The sequence below is a fragment of the Coenobita brevimanus genome, chromosome 111 (genome assembly GCF_032717465.1).
Source record: "Coenobita brevimanus isolate Jiangsu-jjx chromosome 111, ASM3271746v2, whole genome shotgun sequence".
Classification (NCBI taxonomy): Eukaryota; Metazoa; Arthropoda; class Malacostraca; order Decapoda; family Coenobitidae; genus Coenobita; species Coenobita brevimanus.
In genome coordinates this window covers 35,147,845-35,172,946 of record NC_137064.1, presented here as the reverse complement: position 1 = coordinate 35,172,946, position 25,102 = coordinate 35,147,845, and the positions used below count along the sequence as shown (strand labels likewise).

Genomic DNA, 25,102 nt, shown 5'->3' with positions numbered 1-25,102 from the left:
CTATTTGGTCTTTAGTTCCACGTATGTCCACTCTTACACCCTCAAGCACCAGGCCAATCTCTCCACTCTTACACCCTCAAGCACCAGGCCAATCTCTCCACTCTTACACCCACAAGTACCAGGACAATCTCTCCACTCTTACACCCTCAAGCAACAGGATAATCTCTCTCTCTTTCACCTCATCATTCGCACCCCACACATTCCATGTCGCAATCTGTACCATGTCTTTTGATTAGTCCTTAGTGTTGGCCAGTCCTGGTCCGAGGCTTCTTGTTTGTCTTTTTAGTTAGTTGTTTTTCAGGGAGGAGTGCGAAACCTCTTCCAACCCATTTACTGACAGGTAGGGAACAAGTGTCAACAAATAGGCTGGCAGAGGGTTAGTGCCCCTCCCTGGAAAACAACTAACTAAAAATACAAACAAGAAGCCTTTAACCAGGATTGACCAACAGTTGATGATCAAGGACCAATCAAAGGACATGATATGGATTGCAACATGGAATGTAAGGGATGCACAATCCATACATAAATTATAAATGTAAAAAAACTGACATGACTGGTCAGATGACTTCCAAAACTGTAAATTCAGCTCATGAAATAGGGAGAGATATGTTGTTGTGGCAGCAGACTCATCTGAATGTGAATCTGATGGACTGCAGGTTAAGCTGCCCTTTACTGCGTGCACCATCATACATCTAGAGGATGGGGAGGGAACAGAAGGATGTTTATATAACTGCATAGCTCTGCTACTCATCTGTATCAGTGCTACTGCATGAAGATGTCCCTCTCCAACATTAGGAAGCAATATAATACACTTTCAAAACAAAATAAGGGTCAAAGTGCTCAAATAAACCTATTTACAATGAGTAAGGCAGAAGTCACTACAAATCAAAAGGCAAGTGCCTGTATCTATCTATTATAGTTTTGCTGTTTCACACACAGTATGCACAGATACTTCCTTGAAACAAGAGTGCAGCAGCTCACCTCGGGCTTAGCTGAAATCTGTATTCTGTAGAGTCGGTTGGGCAGTGGATATATGACAATCAACACATCACAGAATTCAGTGGGGATGATGCCACGCCGATAATCTCTTGTGTGCTCAGACCAAACTATATGCACCTCATCGTTACCAAGGTGACGTGTCTGCAACAGGAAGTGATATTAATACACTAAGCCTTGCTGAAAGTGTTATTTTTGCTATTAGGTACATAGTAAGTAAGACAAAAACTGTCTACTGGAGTGTCACAGCTAGCTAAAACAGTAGATCTGTAAGTTTCCCACAAATTAGAGTATCATTCTTATGTATCTACAAATACATGTTGCATATTACAGTACATACATACTTATATATATATATATATATATATATATATATATATATATATATATGTGTGTGTGTGTGTGTGAGTTTTTTACGCCAGGTACTCCTTTTTTGGATAAGGGCTAAGGCGTTGCCCCTGGGTAGAGGACTTTGGTTTGGAGCGTGTAGCATTTTATGACCGGATGCCCTTCCTGATGTCTACCAATGACTCTTGGGTGGATTCGATCCTCCGACCCTTCAGTCAGAGCGGACCGCTCTAACCCACTGAGCCACGGCTGCTATATATATACTGTATATATATATATATATATATATATATATACAGTAATCCCTCCAAGATCCAACATAATAGAGCTAAATGCATGTCCAGGACTTGGTTTTGTCTGGGACTTGGGAAAAATGCCCCTGGACAGGTACATATAGACCCCAACCCAACCTACCTTTGAAAGCCACCTAAATAACTCCCTACACTCTCATCAATCACTTTTCACAAGTCAGCCATCTAAACCCCCATCCCGAAGACCGACGTATCATCTGACGTAAGAGACAGTTCCCCACAGACCCAGACTACACACCTTTCACTTACAACTAGATGAAGCACGTCATTAGCAGGTAGCCCCACCACCCACCTCACTTAAACAATGCACAAACCCCACTCCACCCCACTTAACCAGCCCAACAACCCTTTCCCTCCCTCTCACCCACTCACTCCACCTAGTCCGCCTGTGAAACAAACAGCCTACACTAACCAATCCACCCACCCAGTTACCAACCTACCAATCCGCATATCACGCTCCACAAGTCAGATGACTCTCAATTCAACACACACACACATACACACACACACACACACACACACACACACACACACACACACACACACACACAGAGGCGGGGTGGATTTCCTTACACGAAAGATGAGTCTCACCGCTTAACTCAGTCTGTCGATAGAAAATAGTACCGGGTACTCTTTACAGGGAGTTTGCCAGGCCATAGATAAGGAGCTTCATTCCGGCTACATACACATGATATTATGCGATATGAGTAAATATGGTGCTCAAGCTAAACAGGGAATTTTTCCTTTCGCTGATGACGAAGGAGTTTATTTATCCCAGGATAACGTCTCATCAGACAAAATGAAAGATGGGTTTTAATCTGGGTAACGCCAGTTGACTTTGTCAAATAATTTGGCAGGCCCCGTAACTTCTGTTAGATGCCTTATGTTCGCATTTTTTTCTCTCTCTGGTGGTTGGCACCTGGAGATTTTTGGCGAACTCATAAGTATTTTTCTCATTAACTGGATATTTCTCTCTGGACAGAGAGGCAAATTACTTTCTTAAGCACAGCTTTTTGTTAAATCAACAGCAATTATCTCCTAATTCATTATTCCAACGAAAGCAATCCTAAATGTATGTATATGTATATATATAGATATATATATATATATATATATATATCACAAAGCAAGGCAAGTTTTAGTGACTGATGGAAGAAATACTCACACTGTGGCCTGTTTTCAATGGATCACAGGAATCCAAGGTTTCTCATCCCTTGCATTTCCCTGCGCCAGTCTGCCTCCACCTCATTATTCCAAAATTCACAGGCACCCACCATACACGCTCTCTCTCTCTCTCTCTCTCTCTCCTGTTAACAAATGAATGCTTCGAACTTGTTCACTCTGTGTTCGCTGGTTAAGACCTACAGGAAGTCGTGGAGTGGAACCAAATATACATATTTATCTCTTGCTTGGCTCTATACAAGAAACAAGTTATTAAATAATCAGTATGATATATTCGTGTTATCAGAGTCAAACCTTCAAAATAAATAATACTACTGCTTTATCCATTAGTACAAGCCCAAAGCTGAAGGAATATTTTTCGACAGAAATGCATCGAAGGCAACTTCTGTGCTCGTGAATGCGACGCCGCCACATACACAGGTTGGCTGGACAAGGGTGGTTAAGAATTCCAGTCCGCAATAGTACATACGGTCTGCAGTGGCTGCCACCAGGTGGCAGCAACGTTTTCCCATGCTAGCAGCTTTCCTCCGTTCCAGTTCAGTCTGTGTTGTTACTGGGAGCAGATTGAGTAGGTGTGCTGCTACAGCCTCTCTCTCTCAGTTTATTACTTGTGCTGTTGCCATCACAGACCCAAAACGTTAAGTCTAGTGAGGAGGAGGATGATGACGAGGATGACAGTAAGAAGTGTAACAAAATGACTCTTGCTAACCTTAGCAAAGGGTTATTCATAGTCAACAGTCTTGCTGACTTCATCGCTGATATAGATTCCTTCATGAATTGGAGTCTAAAATTTCAGCATGAATTGGACACGTTGCTGGCTCCATACGAACAGATGCAGAAAGGCATCCCGAATAAAATGAATCTACCATTTATCATGTGCTAAGTAAATGTATGCTTTACTTTAAGCAGGAAAAAGACCTTACCAATTCAATTCACATTCCTCCAGTTTGTTTTCTGTTCTTTTCTGACTATTATCTGGGTGGTAAATTACCTTTTCCTGCAAAAAATTTTCCCCCCAGTTATTATCATTACGTTTTTTATGCCGTACCTACGATTGTTTGTTTCCGGCATAATGGAAGAAACCTACTCAACATACTCAAAAGTGGACTTCGTTTCCCAACTTCCCAACTGGAGGTTAGGTTAATAAAATACTAGGTACAGTTAAGCTAGATTAGGTTAGGTTAAATTAAAATATTAGGTAGTTAGAAAGGGTTATCTTAAAATATTGGGTACAGTTAAGCTAGGTTAGGTTAGGTTTGGTTAAACACTTAGGTTAGGACAGTTCCTTCCGCCAATGGGCTGACGAATCAAAAGAGTTGTCACAGTGGAACAGCTAAAAACAACAGGGAAATAAATTTAAAATGAAATGTTTATTTAACACCCCAGAAATAGTAAGAAAAATATAACAGACCATCAGGAAGAAGAAGAACTGATATGGTAAGGTGCTTCAACTGTTTGGAGCATATGTTTAACCTGTGCTACTTCAAGCCACCATCAAAGTCAGTTGATAGTTGTCCCTAGCCTTCCACCAACACAGCACTCTAGTCAGCTAATGACCTTTGCCATTCTAAAGTTGTACAGTAAATCATTTTCTACGATGCTTTTGTTTACTTGTTTATGATTACATTTGGTACCATGCACTAAAGTTCAATAAAGATCAGAAATGTAGTGCAGTATATATTTTTTATGTTATACCCCATTTACTTTCGAGCAGTTTCCTTAACCCTATTTTCCCAATATAAAGTTAACTTCATCAACCATGATTTACCCAACCATGGTGGTTTTCAGGAACCTAACCCCCAAGGCTGACGGGATAGTACTGTACAGTATATAATTACTTCAACATTACAAGGCACATTTAACAACTCAAGCTTTAACCTGCATGGCAAGTTACCTTTTGTAGCATGCTTTGCTCTGAGAGTGATGGCATGCGTGTGGAGACGTGGAAGATAATTTCAGTGAGGGAGGTGGCATAGTAAGGTGCCGTGTCCCCTGTGGACCCGTTGCGCTGAAGGCCACCCAGGAAGCCAGTGTGCGTTGCCAATTCAACTTCCCAGCCAAGACCTCCAACAAATTCCTGCACAGAGCAAGAACAAGATAGTACCAGTATATGTTACAGTGACCCTTCTGTGTGTGCAGGTGAAATGTTAACTTGGGATTATGTGTACTCAGATGTCCTGCATACTTGCCTCTTCAACCCATTACAGTACACTCTTGCTATAACAGACTAACTGAGGGAAAACCAGATTCATTAAAGCCAACAGTACGCTATATTCGTGGGTCTCCCCCTCCCCACCACCACCACCATCCCTGAGATGGGATTTCAAGCATGTCTGAAAATAAATGAATAAAATAGTATAGTGCTAAAAATGAAAATTATGCTCATTTTATGCTAACTTGACCCGTAATTTTGCCATATTGCAACTTACTTCACAGCCTTGTCATAGCACTTCTTCATGACTAGTACAGTATAACTAAAGTCTGGTATTGCAACTCAACAATCATGATGGGAAGAGGGCAATTTCAGCCCAGGCTGGAGCACGTAATGGCATTCCTCTCCAGCCTGACAGTGACGCTGGTAAAAACAGTGGACCAGTAGTCCAATATTTGTTCCTGATTGTACCAATAAAAGCTTTGTCCATATATTCAGTGCTGACTCATTTCTTTACATGCATTACAAGAATATTCCACTATATCTTGTTTACCCTAACTTGCCCCAGATCTGCATCTCTTTATAGGGTAGTTCATTTCATAAACAGTACTCCAATGGTGAAATGTGAAATAAGATTATACTACAGATTTACATGCTTTTATACAGTAAAAAATATTAAAGAAGTATACAACTTTTGGACCAGATAATGAAGGTAACAGAGTAAGTCCTCGAAGGTATGATAAGGAAAAAAGTGAATACTGATAAGATGATGTTTGGGTTTATGCCAGGAAGAGAGACCAATGATGTCATATTCACTATCTGAGTGCTTCAGCAAAATTATATAAGAAAGAAAAGAGAGTCGTAAATTTTTTGTGTGGATTTACAGAAATTTGAGGCAGGCTGGTACAGGTGGCTGAATCGGTAGAGAGGCGGCCTGCAGTCCTGATGGACCCAGGTTCGAATCCCGGCTGGGGCAGGGAACAGTTTAAGGATTTGAATTTCATAAAAGCAGACTTTCCTGATCTACCAGATAACCCGCCGACATGTCATAAAAGTACCCCCGCTAATACCAATACACCAGTCCTGTATGAGACAGCCCTAGCATGTATTCAATATGGACGGTGGGTGTTAGCGCCGAAGTGGTGACATGTAGAGAGGTGTATGGTATGTAGGAGGACTACTGGGCCTTGAGAGCAGGCTGTGAAGCCTATGCCCAGAAGTCGGACACATAAAAAAAAAAAAAAAAAAAGGGTGTGGGTCAGGTGCAGGGCTTGGATCATGGAACTTTTGCAGTGACTGACCAAAGCACATCACACGAGTTGTAAACAAATGCTGCCACCTGGAAATCTGATGCCTAAACATAACCATTTTACGTCTCCTGCGCAATACCGTGATATTATCATGTTACTGGATAATAAAGGAAAAAATTAAATGCTCCTGTTACTGCAAGATTTTTACTTCCCTCAGTCTTAAATCACAAATCTACTGAACTTTTTTCAATATACCTTGGCTTAAAATTGTTATCTCTTCATCTTAAAACTGAGGTGTAACAATATATTAACAACGGAATATGGTGCTAGTCACGAAGACGTGGAACAGTATATGAAGAATATGGAACCTCAACACTGTCTTTTTCTTTCACTGATATATGTGAATTAAGTTGCAACAGGATGAAAATCTGAACCAAGTTAAGATGAAAAGAGTACAGTATAGTGTTAATTCATTACTACAGTAATCTCCCATTTATCCAACATAACAGAGCCAAAGGCATGTGTCCTGGAAATCGATCCATCTGGATAATGGACTTCTCCCCTAGCCCCCTTTCGCAGATAAAGTAACTTTGAAAGCCATTGTAAAAAGGCACTACAGTACATCGCACAGCCCTTGTTCCTGTTGTTTAACACTATTCTATTTGGTCAAGCAGACCTATAAACCAGAGCCAATCGCGACTAAAATAGAACAACACTTTGAAATATTAAACAGTATACCCATCATAAACATCAACACCACTGTCCACACTTTCAATACAATTATTCAAAACACAGACAAAAGACTCATCCCTATAGGCAACAGAAAGAGACATAATCCCAACTTGACACCACAAATTCAAGGCCTCATCAGTCAATGCAACACACTACAACTCTCCCCAACACCCCATACACAAGACAGCATACAACAAATACAAGCACTCAACACTCAAATAAACAATACAATACCAGAGCAGCAAACAATGAACTGGAATAACTGTCTCCAAACACTTGATCACAACACAAACACCAGCAAACTCTAAAAACACTAAACAGCATCACACTCCCTGACAGCAACACTACACAATCACACGCTACCATACCCTCAAATAAACAACAAATAAACACTCTCCTCAATCTCTTTTCACACATTCGTCATCTAAACCCCCATCGAAATGACCGACGTGTCATCTGATGCAAGACAGTGTCCCAGGGACCCAGACTTCGCACCCTTCACTTACACCCAGACGAAGCACATCATCAGCAACCTTAAGCACTCATCTGCCTGTGGCCCAGACAACATAAGCATCATACACCTTAGACACCTTGGACCATAAGGCATACAAGCACTCACCAACATACCAAGCTACAGCTACTCACACAACATAATACCCAATACTGTATCTGGAAGCATGGTACTATCATTACTATCCCTGAACCCAACAAAGACCCCATGTTACCTTCCTTACACTGCCCCACCACACTCCTCTGTACCCCCTCCAAAGTCAATGAATGACTGGCATTACAATTAATAACACCTCACATCCCCCTTGCCCCATCACAACATGGTTTTAGGCCACTACACTACAGACTTCTTACAGACCTTAAAGAGTTTCTGATGTCATCAGTTCAGCTAGGCCACCACACAGAACACTCCTAGTCACACTAGACATTAGCAAAGCTTTTGATGCCATCCCCTGTCACAACCTCACAAACAAAATATTCAACACAAACATACACAATAAAACAAGTCCAACTGTTACAGATATTTTATGAATGGAGGACACCAATAATCTGGTGTACTGATTATTTTTTTTACTCATTTGTTTTTCCTTCCTCTGTTCTGTTATTAAAAAAAGAAAAAAATATTATAAGTGTAACTGAATAAAATATTTGGAAAATGAAAGTGTCTGGTGTAAGCTACATAATTATACTTCGTTTAATTTAGCATTACAGGCAAACCCCGGTTTAATGATGCAACTGGTTAAGTAAAAATCCATTACTAGGTGGGATATCGTATCTCGGGGTAGATTTAACATGCAAAGTATAAGGATGCGTTTTTGAACCTTGGGTTTCACCCCCCCACAAAGTACTAACCCCACCCAAATGGGTCCAGAAAAAAGCTTAATGCCAATCTAAATGGCCTAACAGCTGTAAAAGAAGCTAGCCTAAGCCTAAAACCACTGCCCGTCTCTCTTGTACCCAGTCAAAATCACTGGAGAATGTGATCTCTGACTTGTATTCAAACTCGGTAGAGAAGAAGCAGAAGCATTGTACACAATCCCACCATCATATGGTCCCAGAACAATTAAATAAACATCTGTTATGCAAAATATTAATGTATGAATGATGCAGAATCTACCAAGGTGCAACCTGTTGTGACGGAATATCGTTGATGTTTTGACAGTGAATTCTCTTGACACAAAATACAATCGATGATGCGATTGGGATAGCCTTTTCAACGACCCCTCTTTATGTCGTTTTAGTTACTGTTCTGGCTGCTGAGCTCCTTTATTTTCTTCTCTCTTATTGTCCAATACTGTATTTATTTAGAAATTCCTTTGTATTTTCAAAGCATTTTTCCTTGAACAGCCCGAATGTAAATACATGATTTATCGGTCACAATTTTCATCAATGCATGAAATGTTTTCTCTTTAAGGCTTTCACAATTATTAATACTTATTTAAAATTTTGCCATGATTAAGTGATTTTAGATACTGGAATCAGAGGGATACTTAACCTGGCCAAAAACCCCGGTTATATGGTTACCACCCCGCATAGTAAATGGTTTCCTGGGTACAGGAAACCATTTGGCTTGTCACTTGGTGTAGAGACCATAAGGCATCCCTGTCTTGATGTTGCTACTCCTAACTCAGCCCTAGGGTGGGAAAGGAGGTCCAGATGATGATATGATGATTATTTAAATTTATTATTATGTATTCCATGATAGGTTAGATGTTCAATGGTCAAACACAAAAAATTCTCTGTAGAGTCACCTAGTTGTCCACACTGTTTTGTACCTCGTTTGATAGGCGAGAATCCATACCCCAAAAGACAGTGTTCACTCCACCAATGACTAAAACACATTAATGTTAGTTTTAAAAAAGTTTACAAATCAACCTAAACACAGAATTTAAGTGTAAAGTATCATCGAAATTAGGGAAAAACAATCAAAACCCATCGCAAAACCAGGGGCAGGCTTATGATAGGCAGGGTTGGATTGTATTTCTACCCCCATCACTATTCTGGGGTATTGCATTTAGGGGTATCGTAAATTGGGGTTTGCCTATATTTACTATTACTGACTAGTTTTTCACTGTTCAATTTAGCATTTTATTTTATTTTATCATGTCTGTCAATCCTTTCATGCCTGGTAATATCCACATGCTCTCCCCGACACACCACACATATAAAATCAGCATTCTCTTGCAGTCTACATCTAATACCACTACATCTCTTATGTACCCACTTATCACAAACACTGCACAAGATGGAATTACTTCCCACGCCCTTGTGACAAATCGCACATGGCCACTCTCCTTCTTTGACAGTACCACTCCCAGCCCTAGATACCATCACTTTTGTTATATCTGCATTTAAAAAACGTAAGGCCCTTGTGCCCCATACCATCTCTCCACTTCCTAAATCTTTCCTCTGCCCCCCTTTCATTCTCTACAATCAACACCAAATCATCAGCATAAAACATCTCCCATGGAAGTCTATTTCTGAAGTCAAGCGAGAGGGCTTTAGGTACCATGATAAACAACAAGGGGCTAAAGACTGACCCTTGATGCACACCAGCATTCACAGAAAATGGGTATGAACACCCACATAATGACCCTAACCAGCCACTCCTCAATCCTTTCCCATTTCCCACCTCACCATCACTCTAGGGACACTGTCAAAGGCCTTCTCCAGATCAACAACAACAAAAAGTACAGTTCCCTTTTCTTTCCTATTTATTTCCTACAGTAGGATCTCATCAATAAAGACTACAACAATTACATTTTCAGCACTAACAGTAAGTTAGAATAGATACCAAGTTTCTATAACAACAATTGGATTCACTTGAATAATGATTATTTCGCGGGAAACGTCCAGGTGCATCTTGGATAACTTTTGTTGGCTACCATCTTGATGATGTAGTTGCCCCTCCTCACTTGAACTTGCTCTAACGCCCACACAGAGTCACATGTGCGTCACAAGTTTACCACGCTCGGTAGAGTACAGCCACACTGTGCACTGTAACCAGTGGTTGCAAGTGTTGGTGGTCGATAATGGCCTCCATTGTACTTGTGGGGACTATGGCTGGGGGTGGAGAGAATTATCAGCCTCCAGAATGTCTGGGAACTTCTAAAGTGATTACCAAAAAGGTATCCAATGGTAAAAGACAAAGCCACAAGAAGTGTGCATACTCAGTCAAGGATAATGAAAAATCATCACATCAAAACACCTCATTAACTCCTTTATGGTGAGTTTTATATCACTCATGATGATTTAATAACTAATCTTATTCATCATCATCATACGGACCTCCTTTCCCACCCTAGGGCAGGGTGAGGAGTAGCAATGTCCAGACAGCTCAAATTTGCCCAATCCAATGGGCCATGCTTCCACTAATCTTATTAATTCTGCTAAAAACAAAAAGTAGACATTGGAGGGCTTCAAGTGGGAAAAATGGGTAAAAGTCCAAGGATGGTAGCACCAATGGACCATTTATACATGTACTGTATTTTAATGTCATGCAAATAACGTTTTCGCTAATAACAGCGTTATTCTGGCACCAATTAGGGGTCATTGGTGAGATCCTACTGTATATAGATCCACCCTTCTAAATCCTACCTCCCTTGTGAGGCCAGGGTCCACCTGGTCAGGCTGAGATGTGGGCATCATCCAGCCCTCTTGAGTTATCAGAAGAGGCTGATGCCTGTCCGAGATGCAACACAGCACGCCATACTATTAAGCACATTATGGAAGACTGCACTGCACACAATCACCTGTGCCAAAAACACAACATACACTCCTTGAGAGCTCTGTGGGAAAGCCCAGTCTTAGCCGTGGCCTTCCTTAGGGACTCGGGGCTGTTCGCCCAGACTCCCTGGGGAACAGCTACTGTATTACACTACCACAGCCAAGCAATTACCATGGTCAAGCAGATCTCTAAGATGCGGGAAGTTGACCATCCTGCATTACTCTTATCCAGGATCTCTTGCTTCTTCTTCAGAGTCATCACTAACCTCTTTCTTTTCTGTGGAGGAGGGACCTTCATCACATACCCTAGAAAAAGGCATGCAAGGAATAGCAAGGCCTCAAGCAGGTAGGGAACAACCACAAAAGCCACCATGTGCACAGCCACAACAACTATACAAGAGGAGCTGCTCACTACATGGCTGACACGCAGGAACTGGGAACGGACGAGGGGGTCTCTAGCGGATGCTGGATGAACTACCAATCCAGTTTGTGTAGTGCTGCTGGGTTATTCCCACTCGGGCAGGCAAAAATGTTCACACAGCCATAATTTCCACCACGATGCAAGCATTTTATCCAGATAAAATGGAAAAATGTATGTACAATGGTTTAACACAGCCAGATCATGGTGTCTGGGTTATGGATCGTACGAAGAATGGATGTCTGGATAAATGGAGGATTACTGTACAACTCAGCAGCAAAGATGGAGAAGTAACAATTTTAAGCCAAGTTGAAGTGAACAGAGTACTGCTGCTCACCTCAAACCCAGCTGAGCCTCCACTGTTGCTGAGAATTGACATTTTATCTTCCTGACCCTCAGCCACATAGATGACAGCCAGTTTGTGGGTTTCTCGACACTTCTGAAATGACAAAGTGCAAAAAATTAACAGTTAACCCTCTCATAATTACACTTCTGTATTTTATTCTAGATAATGTCAGATGATTTTAAGTACCTGAGGAAGAGTCGCAGATGGCTGAGAAACTTTTAACCCCTAAAGTGCTAACAGGACTGACTGATCCTTTTTCAGGATTACGCAAGCTACCGAATGTGATCAATAGAGGGGCTTTTGGGAAAAACTGCGGACACTAGGCTTCAGCCCGACTGTGACGTATATCAATGCAAACCAATGAGAACTAAGTCCTGAGTAGGGAGGAGGGAGGATCTGGTCCTGTACCCATGGTGGTGGTGGTGGTGGTGGTGGTGGTGGTGATTCCCCCACCACCCTCTCACCACCTTCCTCTACCTCAATACTGTACCTTTGTTCCCGCTCCCCCTCCCTTGCCTCTGCCCACCTCCTGCTCCCTCCCTCCCCCACCATCCTCCATCATGCCGCCATGGTTCCCCCTTTCCTCCCCTTCCTTTCTCCCCGGGGAGGGTTATATCTCCCCTACCCACCCTCCACACCCCTGCACTTCCTCTCTGCCTGCCTTCTTTGTCTTGTGGTGTCTGTCTCTCACCTCTATACCCTCATACTACCCCTCCAGGCCTCTCCTCACCCCACCCCCACCCCCTGTAGTATGCCATCTGGTTACAACCCCCCCCCCCCAGTATTACACTGTACGTCACTGTTGCTATTCATGTCGCATGTCTTCATTCAATACCAGATTATTATTTGTGTAATTGTATACACCGATGCAAGAAACATAGAATGTATGTTTTTCCATGTTTTTTTTTTTGAATCTCCATGTATATACCATAATGTGTCCTGTAAATGTTAGTAATGTTTGTTTTTTATAATAATAAATTGTGCATGTGTGTTTGTCTTTCTCTCATACCATTATCATTATTTTGCATGCTTTAGTTTTTTTTTCCCTTGAAATTCTTACAGCTACATGATGTGACAGCTCCAAGGGGAGGGGAAGGGGGGGAAGGGGTGAGGGGAGAGGGGTGAAGGGGAGTGGGTGCTGGAGTGTGTAAGCAACATCAAGAAATTGATTTTGCATGCTTTTTTTTTTTTTTTTGACAGCTACACAGCTATGAGGGAAGTGGACGGGGGGAGGGAAGCTAGGGAGGGGAGAAGTGTTGGGGGGAAGGGTGTTGGGAGTGAGTGTGGAATACCAACATAATTATTTTGCATGCTGTTGTTTGGAAAAACAAAAATTGAGCTGGAAAATTCTGAAGGAGGGGTAGGGGGGGAGGGGAGGAAGAGAGGGGGGATGATAGGAGTGGGTGAGGAAGGTCATGAGAAGGGAGGAATGAGGGAGGAATCGGGTGGGAGCGCGTAAAAAACTGGAGTTGTCACGCCTGGAAGGGTAACTTTTTTCAACTTTGACGGGCTATAGCTCATGAGCCAGTTGGTCTAAAATGCTCTGGGTTGCAGCATAAGGTGTGTAAACTCAAGCTCTAAACCTTGGACATAACACTTTTCACTTCTGTCAAAGTAAAAAAATCGGTTCCATATACAGATTTTCATGCAGGTACAGTTGATTGAAATGCATATCCTAGGGGTTATTAATGGTATCATCATCATCATTATCACCCAGACCTCTTTTACCCACCTAAGGATGGGGTGAGGAACACTAGTACAGGAGCACTAGGCTATATTCAGTTGAAAGTTGGTCACAGACTGAAAGTGTAAACATACACTGTAAAATGACCTTTTACTGTACAGCCAACATGTAAATAAAGTCAAACATAAAAACCACAGAATACAAATCCCTCGTATTTTTGCCTCTGTTGTCGCTGTTCTTTGTTATTAACCCCCTGAATCCGAATAACATCCTTCACAGTTTATTCTTGCAACTACCATACAATTTAATACAACTCAGGAAAGGCCTCTCATATTGGAGGACTTCAATAAGGTTGTATCTAACCCCTCCAATTTCAGAAGTCTACTGCAAGGTGAATAAAAACTTGTCATGATAGCAAGAATAATATGAATCCCTGGGCTGAATGGGTTAAGTTCACATAATAATCATCAACATAATCCGGACCTCCTTTCCTACCCTGGGGCAGGGTGAGGAGTAGCAATGTCCAGACAGCCCAAGACTGCCCACTCCAATGGGCCAGACTTCCATTCACTCATCATTCAAGCCCCTGGAATCCTAGCTCTATATGATAAACCAAAAAAATTTTCACCACATTCTGTTCCGTCACATAAACGTATCCGACGAGTCAATCTGAACGCAGACACATTAAAAGGGGTGCCAAATCCCGGATCAGGTGCTTCTTCTCACAACAATCATCCACCCAGCTCGATCACTTGTCAGTCCCCTGGCCTCACCAACTCCCATACCTCTCTTCCTCATACACTCATCCATATCCCTCCACCTTCTCCTTGGCCTACCTTGCCTCCTCCCTCCTTCAAACTCATTCAGATATATGTTTTTACCACTATTGCCATCCATGCTCTCCACATGACCAGACCATCTCAGTATACTCTCTTCAATTCTGGTATCCACTGACTTCCTCACTCCACATCTTTCACGAATCACATTATTCTGTATCCTATCCACTCTCTGTACTCTACATACATTCCTCAGCAGTCCCATCTCCACTGATCTTACTTCTGACTTTTCATTTTCATGTCACACCATAGTCTCACATCTTTATGTTAAAAGTTGGCACTAACACTCCTTCATATAAGCCTCGCACAGTTACAACACTCAAGCCTCTGTTTCTTATCAAGGCCTTCATAACACCAGCTACTTTCCTTCCTTGTGTCACCCAACTTTCCACTTCTTTTGCACATTTTCCTCTCTTTTCTATCATTGTACCCAGGTATTTGAGCTCTCTCACCAATTCCAGTCTCTCTCCATTCACTGTAACACCACACTGGGAGTCACCTTCTCTCTCAATAACCATCACTTTATTCTTTTCTATATTTGCTCTCAAGGAATGATGCTCACAGACATCAGCAAAACTACTAGTCCACCAAGCTCTTGTTTGGTATTTGCAATTACTGCATCATCAACATACAACAAATTTGAGATATTCCATCCATCACAATTCATTACCAACACCATCCACCTCTCCATTACTCGTGTTTTTACTTCTCTCATCATCCCATCCATAAATATATTGAACAACCATGGGGGCATCACAAAACTTTGTTGCACGCCCACACTCATTGTGAACCATTCACTTAGATGCCCATTTACCTTGGCAGGTTAGGTGAAGAGGGATAATCGGGATATTATAGGTGGGCAGTATGTGAAGAATGATAAAGGAAGGGTAGTGGTGAACATTGAGGATATTAAAGATGCATGGAGAAAGCATTATAACCAGTTGTTGAATGAGGAGTTTGACTGGGACAGGGAAGGTTTGGAGCCAGCAGATCCAGTGTCTGGCCCTTGGCCTTTGATTGATGCTGCTACTGTGAGTGAGGCAATAGGCAGGATGAAGGTGAGGAAGGCAGCAGGTGTGTCTGGGTTGACTGCCGAAATGTTGAAGGCCTCAGGTGATATAGGGGTGAGGTTAGTCACTGACCTGATAAGATTATTTATGAGTGTGTTGTCCCAGATGATTGGCTGAAGAGTGTAATTGTAAATGTGTATAAAGGGAAGGGTGATGCCATGGAAAGAGGAAATTATAGAGGTATAAAGCTTTTAGATCAGATAATGAAGGTAATGGAGAGTTTTAGAAGGTAAGATTAGAGAAAGAGTGAATAATGATGAGATGCAGTTTGGGTTTATGCCGGGTAGGGGGACCACTGATGCAATATTCATTGTTCGACAGCTTCAGGAAAAATATATTGGTTGGAGAAAGGATCTGCATTTTGTTTTTGTTGATTTGGAAAAGGCCTATGACAAAGTTCCTAGAGAGGTGGTGAAGTAGGCAATAAGAAAGCTTGGCTTGAAGGAGTGGCTGGTTTGGGTGGTTATGGTTATGTATGTGGGTGCTCGCACCCAGGTAAGAGTGAATGGAGATTTGAGTGATGAGTTTTCTGTGAATGTTGGTGTGCATCAGGGGTCAGTTTTGAGTCCCACGTAGTTTATCATGGTACCTGAAGCCCTTCCATGTGACTTTAGAAACGGACTCCTGTGGGAGTTGTTGTATGCTGATGATTTGGTGTTGATTGCAGAGAACGAAAGGGAGGCGGAGGAAAGGTTTAGGAAGTGGAGAGATGGTATGGGGCACAAGGGCTTAAGGGTAAATGTAGATAAAACAAAAGTGATGATATCTAGGGTTGGTGGCGGTACTGTCAAAGACGAGGGAGAGTGGCCATGTGCAGTTTGCCACAAGGGCGTGGGCAGTAATTCCATCTTGTGCAGTGTTTGTGATAAATGGGTGCATAAGAGATGTAGTGGTATCAGAGGTAGACTACGAGATAATGGTGATTTTATGTGTACAGCGTGTCGGGGAGAGCAGGTGGAGATTGTCAGACATGAAAGGATTGAACTTGCTGGTGAATCTCTTGAGTGTGTGGAAGAGTTTTTTATTTGGGAGACATGTTGTGTACTGGAGGTGGGGCTGGAGCTAGCTCTGTGGCTAGGGTGAGAAGTGGTTGGAAGAAGTTCAGGGAGCTCTTTCCTCTCCTGATATTGAGAGGCCTCTCCCTACATGCTAAGGGGTCTTTGTATGCAGCATGTGTTAGGAGTGTAATGCTGTATGGTAGTGAGACCTGGGCAGTGAAGGAGGAGGATATTCGTCGGCTCAGACATACAGAAATGACAATGATTAGGTGGATGTGTAGTGCGTCCCTGCGTCCAAGGTCTGGGGGGGCTGGGTTTACGATGGAAGAGTTGAGAGGTAGGATGGGACTATAGTGTATTGGTGTTGTGATGAGGAGAGGTAGATTGAGATGGTTTGGACATGTGGAGAGGATGGGGGATGATAATTGGGTGAGGAAGGTGAGAAGTGTTAATATTGGGGGTGGGGTTATGAGGGGTAGGCCGAGAAAGACATGGGACGAGGTCATTAAGTGTGACCTCAGGGTTAAGGGACTGAACAGGGAGGCTGTAAAGGATCGTGCAGCATAGAGAGCCACCATTAGGTGACCAAGGCCGATGCATGCAAGCATGTTGGAGCCTTTAAAAAATGAAACAAATGAAATGAAATGATGCCTCACTACCATCATAAAAACTCTTGACAGCACCTAGCAGCTTACCGTCTACACCGTACATCCACAAAACCTTCCACAATCCTTTTCTGTCTACTTTGTCATATGCTATTTCCAGACCCATAAATGCCATAAACACCTTACAGAACTACAGTACTCACAAGCCTTCTCCATTATCTGCCTCATAGCAAGTATTTGACCCACACAACCTCTACCACTCCTAAAGCCACCCTATTCGTCACTCACTAGGACTTTTGATATCTCTCTTACTTTCTCTATAATAATTCTTCCATATACTTTCTCTGCAACACTGAACACATTTATGCCACGAAAATTCGTGCACTCATTTTGCTCTCCTTTATTTTTCAACAGAGGTATAATCACAGCATTTTTCCACTCTCCTGGTACAGTTTCACTCATCCATGTCTTCTTATATATTTCCAACAAGCACTTCATTCCGCTTTCTCCACTACATTTAATCATCTCTGCATATACCTCATCAACCCCAGCTGCTTTCTCATTTTTCAGCTGTTTCACAGTGCTCTTCACCTGTGCAACAGTTACGTTTCCTGGTACTGCATTCCTTCTCTGCACATCTCCCAAACAAATCACGCTTGCAGCCACTCTGCTCTCTCTATTTCCATTCATCAGGCTTTCTAAATATTCTTTCCATCTGGTTCATATTTCATCCCCATGGGTTACTAATCTATCACTTACATCCTTCACACTTTCACATCTCTTTCCTCTGTCACTTCCACATTCCTGCACCTCTTTCAAGATTAACTTCATATTTTCAGAGTAATTTCCATTCCTTTTTCTTTCTTGATGATCACACAGTGAATGGATGAGAAACAGGGGTGTGGAGAAAGTTGAGAGATGGAAGAGAGAGTTACATGTAGAGAGGAAGAGAGAGGTGAAAAGATTAGTAAGAGAGAGTAAAAAGAAAGTGAATGAAGAATTTGGAAGGAATTTGAGTGTAAAGTAGAGGGAATGTAAGAAAATGTTCTGGAAAAAGATAAAGAGAGTTAGACAGGGAGATAAAGAAGTAAGTTAGGGAGTGAAAGATAAAAACAGTAGATTACTAGTGGAGAAGGGAGAAAAAGTGAGCAGATGGAGAGAACATTTTAAGGAACTGTTGAACATACAGAATGAAAGTAATGTGAGTATAAGTGCTGGGGAATGGCTGGGAGAAGGAGGAATGTGAGAAGACAGGAAGAAATTAGTAGTTGTGTAACGAATGAAGAAAGTCAAAATGGGGAAAGCCCCAGGAATTGATGGAGTGTGTGGTGAAATGCTGAAGCATGAGGGTGAGATAGTAGTAGAATGGATGTGGAAGATGTGCAGATTGGCCTTGGAGGATGGTAGAGTCCCGGAGGATTGGAAGTCAGGTATAAACATTCCCCTGTACAAAGGAAAAGGAGAAAAAGAAGTGTGTGGTAATCGTAGGGACATTTGTCGCCTTAATGTAATAGGAAAAGTATATGGTAGGATACTTACTGACAGTGTTAGGGAAATAAAGAGGAATTAGTTGGAGAAGAACAGGGATGTTTCAGGAAAAGAAGAGGTTGTGCAGATCAGATATTCATTCTTAGATCTTTAGTAGAAAAGTTTCTAGAGAAGGGAAAGTAATTGTAGGCGGCTTCCATGGATTTGGAGAAAGCATATGACATGCTAGACAGACAAGGATAGTGGAAAGTATTAAGAATATGTGGAGTAGATGGGAAGTTGTTGAATGCCGTGAAGAGTATGTATGAGGGTGCTATGGCTGCAGTGCGTGTAGTGACCTGAGTGAATTTTTCTGTTTGAAGGTTGGATTGAAACAGGGATGTATCATGTCTCCATAGTTGTTTAATCTGTATATGGATGGGGTTATAAAAGACACAAGATAGGGCAGTGGATGTTGCAGCAACCCTAATGAGAGAGGGCAGTGTTTGCAAACTCCCTGTACTGTTGTTTGTAGATGATGCTGTGTTGTTAAGTGATGATGAAGAAGAGCTGCAAGGCTTGGTGGATGAGTCTGGGTGAGTGTGTAAGAAAAGGAATCTAGGGAAGAGTAAAGTTATGGCCTTTGAGAGAAACGAAGTCAGTGAATGTACAGCATGGCTGGATGGGGAGGAAATGGAAAATGTGAGTGCATTTAAGTACTTAGGTAGTGTGATGAGTAGGGAGAGGATGATGTGCTTGAATGGGTACAACAAGGAAGAAAGGCTGCTGGGTCCTTGAAAGCAGTGATAAGAAACAGGGAAGTGAAAAAGTTAGTGCACGACAGTACTGTGATACCAACTCTAACGTATGGAAGTCAAGCTTGGACCTTGTTGGAGGGACAAGTCAACAGTAAGAGCAATGGAAATGAGTTATTTGAAAGTAGCAAGTGGAGCCACATGGAAAGACAGACTGACAAATGAGTTACTGATGCAGCATTGTGGTGTGGATGTGGATGTGATGAGAAGTGTTAAGTGAAACACATTGAGGTGGTTTGGCCATGTGGAGGGCATGGAGAGTGAGAGACTGATGAGGAAAGTGCATGTGAGTGAGGTGGAGGGGGGGGAAAGGGAGGGGGAAGCCATGGATGAGATGGAGGGGTGGAGTGGAGAGGTATATCAGAGAGGAGGGTGTGAGCTGGGAGCAGGGCAGTGAAATGGCGGGGGACAGGGCGACATGAAGATGATTTGTTTGTGGCCACCCCTTATGGGATTAAGGCGTCTGGCAATAGATACATAGACGTACTTCTTGCTCTCAATATACGGTATTCAGTTTTTATTCAAATTGAACACCTGTTCTGCAACCATTCTGGTAACTTCTTCCTCCTGTCCTCCACTGCTCTCTTAACCTCTTCATCCCATCGTGCTGTACCTTTCTTCATTGTTTTTACTCTTGCCATACCACACACCGCCTTAGCAATCCTAACTAGGCAATCCCTATATGCATGCCACAGGCTGTCCAGATCCATTTTATTCCAATTCACTGATTCTAACTCCTCCCCTGTTTTGGTCCCGTTTCATCTGCCATTTCTTTGATCCTCAGCTTCTCGATTTTCAGTCTTTCTCCCAGATTGTTCCCCTCTCTCCTGGTCCACCTCACTCCTCTCAACTTGATCTTGCATACCACAATCATATGATCTGACAGACCTCCACATCGTCCTCTCACAGCCCTCATAACAGCAACCATTCCCAGCATCAACCTCTCTATGAACAGATAATTAATCAGGCTCCTTTTAACCTGATCCCCGTTCCCTCTATACCATGTATATTTATGTGCATCTCTGTGTTTGAAATACAAGTTACAAATGCACAACCTAATTTCCTGACACACATCCTTCAGTCGCTTCCCATTATCATTTTCTCCTGGTACTCCATTACAGCCCATTATGTTATACTCAGTACCAGTGCCTACTCTTTCATTCATATCATCTATAACAATCACTTTATAGCTCCTGGGCGTTTCTCCCACTGCTTCATCCAGATCATCCCGAAACTTGTCTTTCTCTCTCACTCCTGTCATCACATGGTGCATACTCTACAATCACTGCCACTTTCACCTTCTCAAACTTGAACTTGACATACACACACCTCGAGCTGACACATTTGTAATCTCTCATTCCACTCTGCCACACCTTATTCATCAACAAAGCAACTCCTTCCTTGCATCTTCCTCACCCATTCATGCCCAATCTTACACATTTCACATCCTCCCACTCCTCTACTGTACACCCTTTCATCTTTGCTTCACATAATGCCACAATACATTATAAAATGGCTACCTACTGTATAAAAGTTAAATGCCTACTATAAAGCTGATGTACAAGTTCCCTGTACTGATAATACCAATTGCATGGGAAAAGGTATAATACTTTAAAAAGCATCCCTAACATACAATGAGAAATGCATGTACCTCTAGCTACAGTACAGTTGTTTTTGTGATCATCTGGATATAAACCCAGTGGAGTACAGGCTGAAACTGCCTTTCTCTTGCAGTTGATCATTCTCCTTTCAGGAACAGGAGGTAGCTGTGGGACATTTCTATAACCAAGCAATTAGCAACTCAGTTATGATTATGCCACTGTGTAAAGGCATCCCTTTCCAGCACTTCAATAAGGTAAATCTCACTTGTGTAACCTACCTGGTTATCTAGGTTTTTCAATTCACGTAGTAGCTTGTCGTTCTTCTTAAGGGTGTATATGGACTGCCGTTTCTCCCATGACGCCAGGCCCAACTGGTCAAACAAGAGGCGTCCCAGCTGGAATGATGAGCGAGACTCGACCGGTGTGGGGCACTGGGATAGGGGACACACCATGCTGGGGACAACAATGCACAAGTGGCAGCCACCATAATCTAACTGGAGGGGAGGGGAGGGGGGTGGCATCAGCTGCACATGATGGCTGGACAACAGACATTCCTTGGTTTTTACAGTTTTCACTCTGTTGGTTTTGTTTTTTGTGGAAGGGTAAACCACCATAAAATTCACTAGTTTAAGCTGTATTTTTGGTATTACTTATGAAATTTGTTAAATCAACAAAAAATAAAATTTAAACAAGTACAATCCAATGCTTGTTGATTTGGAGGGCACTACATGGGACTTTTAGGCAATCACATTGCTAAAATATAAACACAGGGACCCATTTAGGTGGGTTTTTATTTTTTGCTATTTCCTGGTGTGACTGTTCCCTGACACCCATGAAAAACAGAGGATGATTGTAAAGTAACAAGTGCAAGTCCCATATTACCCTTTTTGGAGGGTAGGGGGGGGCCTGAGGCTTGGTTATCATAATTCTGATCAGTTGAGAGTAAAAGACCATTCTACTTCCTTGGCAGCTTTATAAAAAAAAAAAAAAAAAAGTCCACTCACCTCACGATGGTTTGAACCTTTGCATGTAAGGTCATGACCTTCACCTGACGAGTGCTCTACCACATCACAGTACTGTACAAAGAACATACCTCATTCTCTAGCAAGTGGTGCTTAACCTTTTTTCTAGTCTGAGGGATATGGACCACTCTTGTAACTTAAAAACTAGGTTGTTGCATGAAATTCAGTGAGTCTTAGTTACGTGGTAGGAAAGTGTATCCTTTGATACAAGTACAATTATCGTCCAGTCTCATTACATTTGACCATTACCTGAAATGAATGGCATGAGGGATCTTTTGTTTAATTCTGTTCTGTTTATAAAGGTTCCAACATGCTTGCATGCCTCAGCCTTGGTCACCTAATGGCAGCTCTTCATCCTGCTCAATCTCTGACAGCCTCTCTGTTCACTCTTAGGTGAAAATAAATAAACTACACTGTTTTAAACCACAACAACACCAGGCATACTTATTATTAAATGCATGTCTGGCAATGAAATCAGCTTCCATGTTGCGTTGGTTGAGGATGGTTGATATGGCGTCGTGCTGTGCCTCGGATGGAAGTGACGCCGGGGGTCCCACTGCCTCATTTAGCGCATGACCAAACTGCTCCAATACCTCTGGGCTTGTGTGACCAACATAGCCAAGTAACTGTAACATAGCATCACAAAGTTTCAGTACACCTATTCCCTGTTCACTGTAATTATGCATAAAATTACGATCTCTCCATCTTGAATACACCTATTCTCTGTTCTCTCATCTACAGTTCATTTATTTTTATTACGCAGAAAATTTTGTCTTTTTACATTTGCAGCTTATTTTTCTTATCTCAGAGGCACAATAAAATATTATTACAATACAATATCTTTTTCATAGCATATCTTTGTGACGTTCACCTTATTCTAGTGTTGTGTTAAGCTCCTATTACAGCACAGCATTCAAGATGGAGAAATGGCAATGTTACACCTAGTTCAAGTTGTTCCACCTCTCACACCCAATTAAGAGTGATCCAAAGTCCTGAAGCAGTTTTAAAAGGTGTTTATTTGGAGAAGAGAAACACAGGTCTAACCCGTTCTAAGCCAACCCTTCAACTGCCCAACAGTGGTGTGAGGGGAGCCAGCTGCAGTTGTCGTCACAATTCAAAAGTTGCCGAGACTTGCACTAATGATCACACAGGCAGTTACACACTCCAAGATACAAATACTGTTATACTTACACACTACTAGATCCATATACCATTATTCTTACACACTACTAGATACAGTACATATACAGTACAGTATATTGTTTTTATTGTGGTTTGCAAGTTGAAGAAATTATTAAAGTATGGTTACATATGGTTACAGTATAAAAGTATGGTAATGAAGTGAACAAAGCATGAGGATAAAATTACCATATCTCTGTCCTACATGTTGTGCCATAACACGAGTTTATCACTAGGGTATGGTGCTAGCCACAAAGAAGTGCTACAGGAATGATACAGAGCCATGGCACTGTTTAAATTTATCACTGCTCTATGGAGAACAAGCTGGATAAAAGGAAAATCTCTGCCATGTTAAGATGAATGATCTATACACAAGCTGTGAATGTGGAAACTTCAGATTCATTGGGTAAAAAGGGGTAATTTCGCTGTGATGCCAATAATTCCAACTCAAAGGCCTACAGCCCCCAAACTATTGCATGGATTCGACTTCTGTTGGACTTAGGTTTTAGAGGATTGCCGACCTAACAAGGTCACGTGAAGTTTTGATCCACTGTGCAAAAAAATGGCTTTTGAGAAATGAAATTGTTTACTGAAAATAGTCAGCATTTATTTCATTAAAAAAAAAAAAAAAAAAAAAAATCTATTTACCCATAATTTACATGTTTTGGGTTCTCACACACACACACACACACACTCTCTATCTATTGCCAGATGCCTTAATCTCTTATACAGGGTGGTCACAAACAAATCGCCTCCACGTCACCCTGTACCCCACCATTTCACTGCCCTGTCCCCAGTTCACACACCCCTCTCTCATATACCTCTCCACTCCATCCCTCCATCTCATCCTTGGCCTTCCCCTCCCTCTCTCCCCCTCCACCTCACTCACATACACTCTCCTCATCAGTGTCTCACTCTCCATTCTCTCCACATGGCCAAACCACCTCAGTATGTTTCTCCTGTCGCTTCCAATCACATCCACATCCACACCACAATGCTCCTTCCCACCCTCATTTGTCAGTCTGTCTCTCCATGTGACTCCACAGGCTTCTCTCAAATAACTCATTTCCACTGCTCTCACTCTTGACTTGTGTCCCTCCAACAATGTCCAAGCTTCACTTCCATACATTAGAGTTGGTATCACAATACTGTCATGTAATAACTTTTTCACTTCCATGCTCACTTCCCTGTTTCTTATCACTGCCTTCAAGGAACCAGCAACCTTTCTTCTTTGTTGTAACCTTTCAAGCACTTCACCCTCCAAACTTCCATCCTTACTCATCACACTACCCAAGTACTTAAAAGTACTCATATTTTCCATTTCCTCACCATCCAACCTCACTGTACATTCACTGACTTCATCTCTCTCAAAGACCATAACTTTACTCTTCCCTACATTCACCGTTCTCTGTATCCTACTTTCTCTCATTTCAAAGCCAAAGGTGGCTGTTGTGTATATGCACGCAATGACTTATCTTGCTCTCGTGTTACTGAACTTGATTCATCTAAATTCTCTACTCTCCGGCTTCGGCTTTACTGTCATTCTCTGACTAAATATATATCTGTGCTGTTTACTTATCCCCTAATTCTACTAACTATGAAAAATTCTTTGACTATCTTACTTCTACAATGGAACAGATCCTATCTATTTCTCCTTTCTCTGAAATCTTCATTCTAGGAGATTTCAAAGTTCACCACCACCTTTGGCTCTCCTCTCCTTTCACTGATACACCTGGTGAACAAACCTACATCTTTTCTATCCTTAATGACCTAGTGCAGCTTGTACAGCACCCTATCCATATCCCTTACCACCTTGGAAAGAGTTCCAGCATACCTGACCTCTTCTTTACAATT

General features: G+C 42.0%; 1 protein-coding gene across 1 annotated transcript in view; it reads right to left on the bottom strand.

The window, feature by feature from the left end:
* Positions 1 to 25,102, bottom strand: part of LOC145417874 (ral GTPase-activating protein subunit alpha-2) — a 151,263-nt gene that overhangs the window by 18,083 nt on the left and 108,078 nt on the right. Inside the window, exons 31-35 of the mRNA XM_080286490.1 lie at positions 22,514 to 22,695; positions 21,326 to 21,500; positions 11,963 to 12,064; positions 4,732 to 4,914; positions 982 to 1,140 (exon numbers count right to left, since the gene is read on the bottom strand). Coding sequence (XP_080142616.1) covers positions 982 to 1,140; positions 4,732 to 4,914; positions 11,963 to 12,064; positions 21,326 to 21,500; positions 22,514 to 22,695 — 801 coding nt within the window. The remainder of the gene's footprint in view (positions 1 to 981; positions 1,141 to 4,731; positions 4,915 to 11,962; positions 12,065 to 21,325; positions 21,501 to 22,513; positions 22,696 to 25,102) is intronic.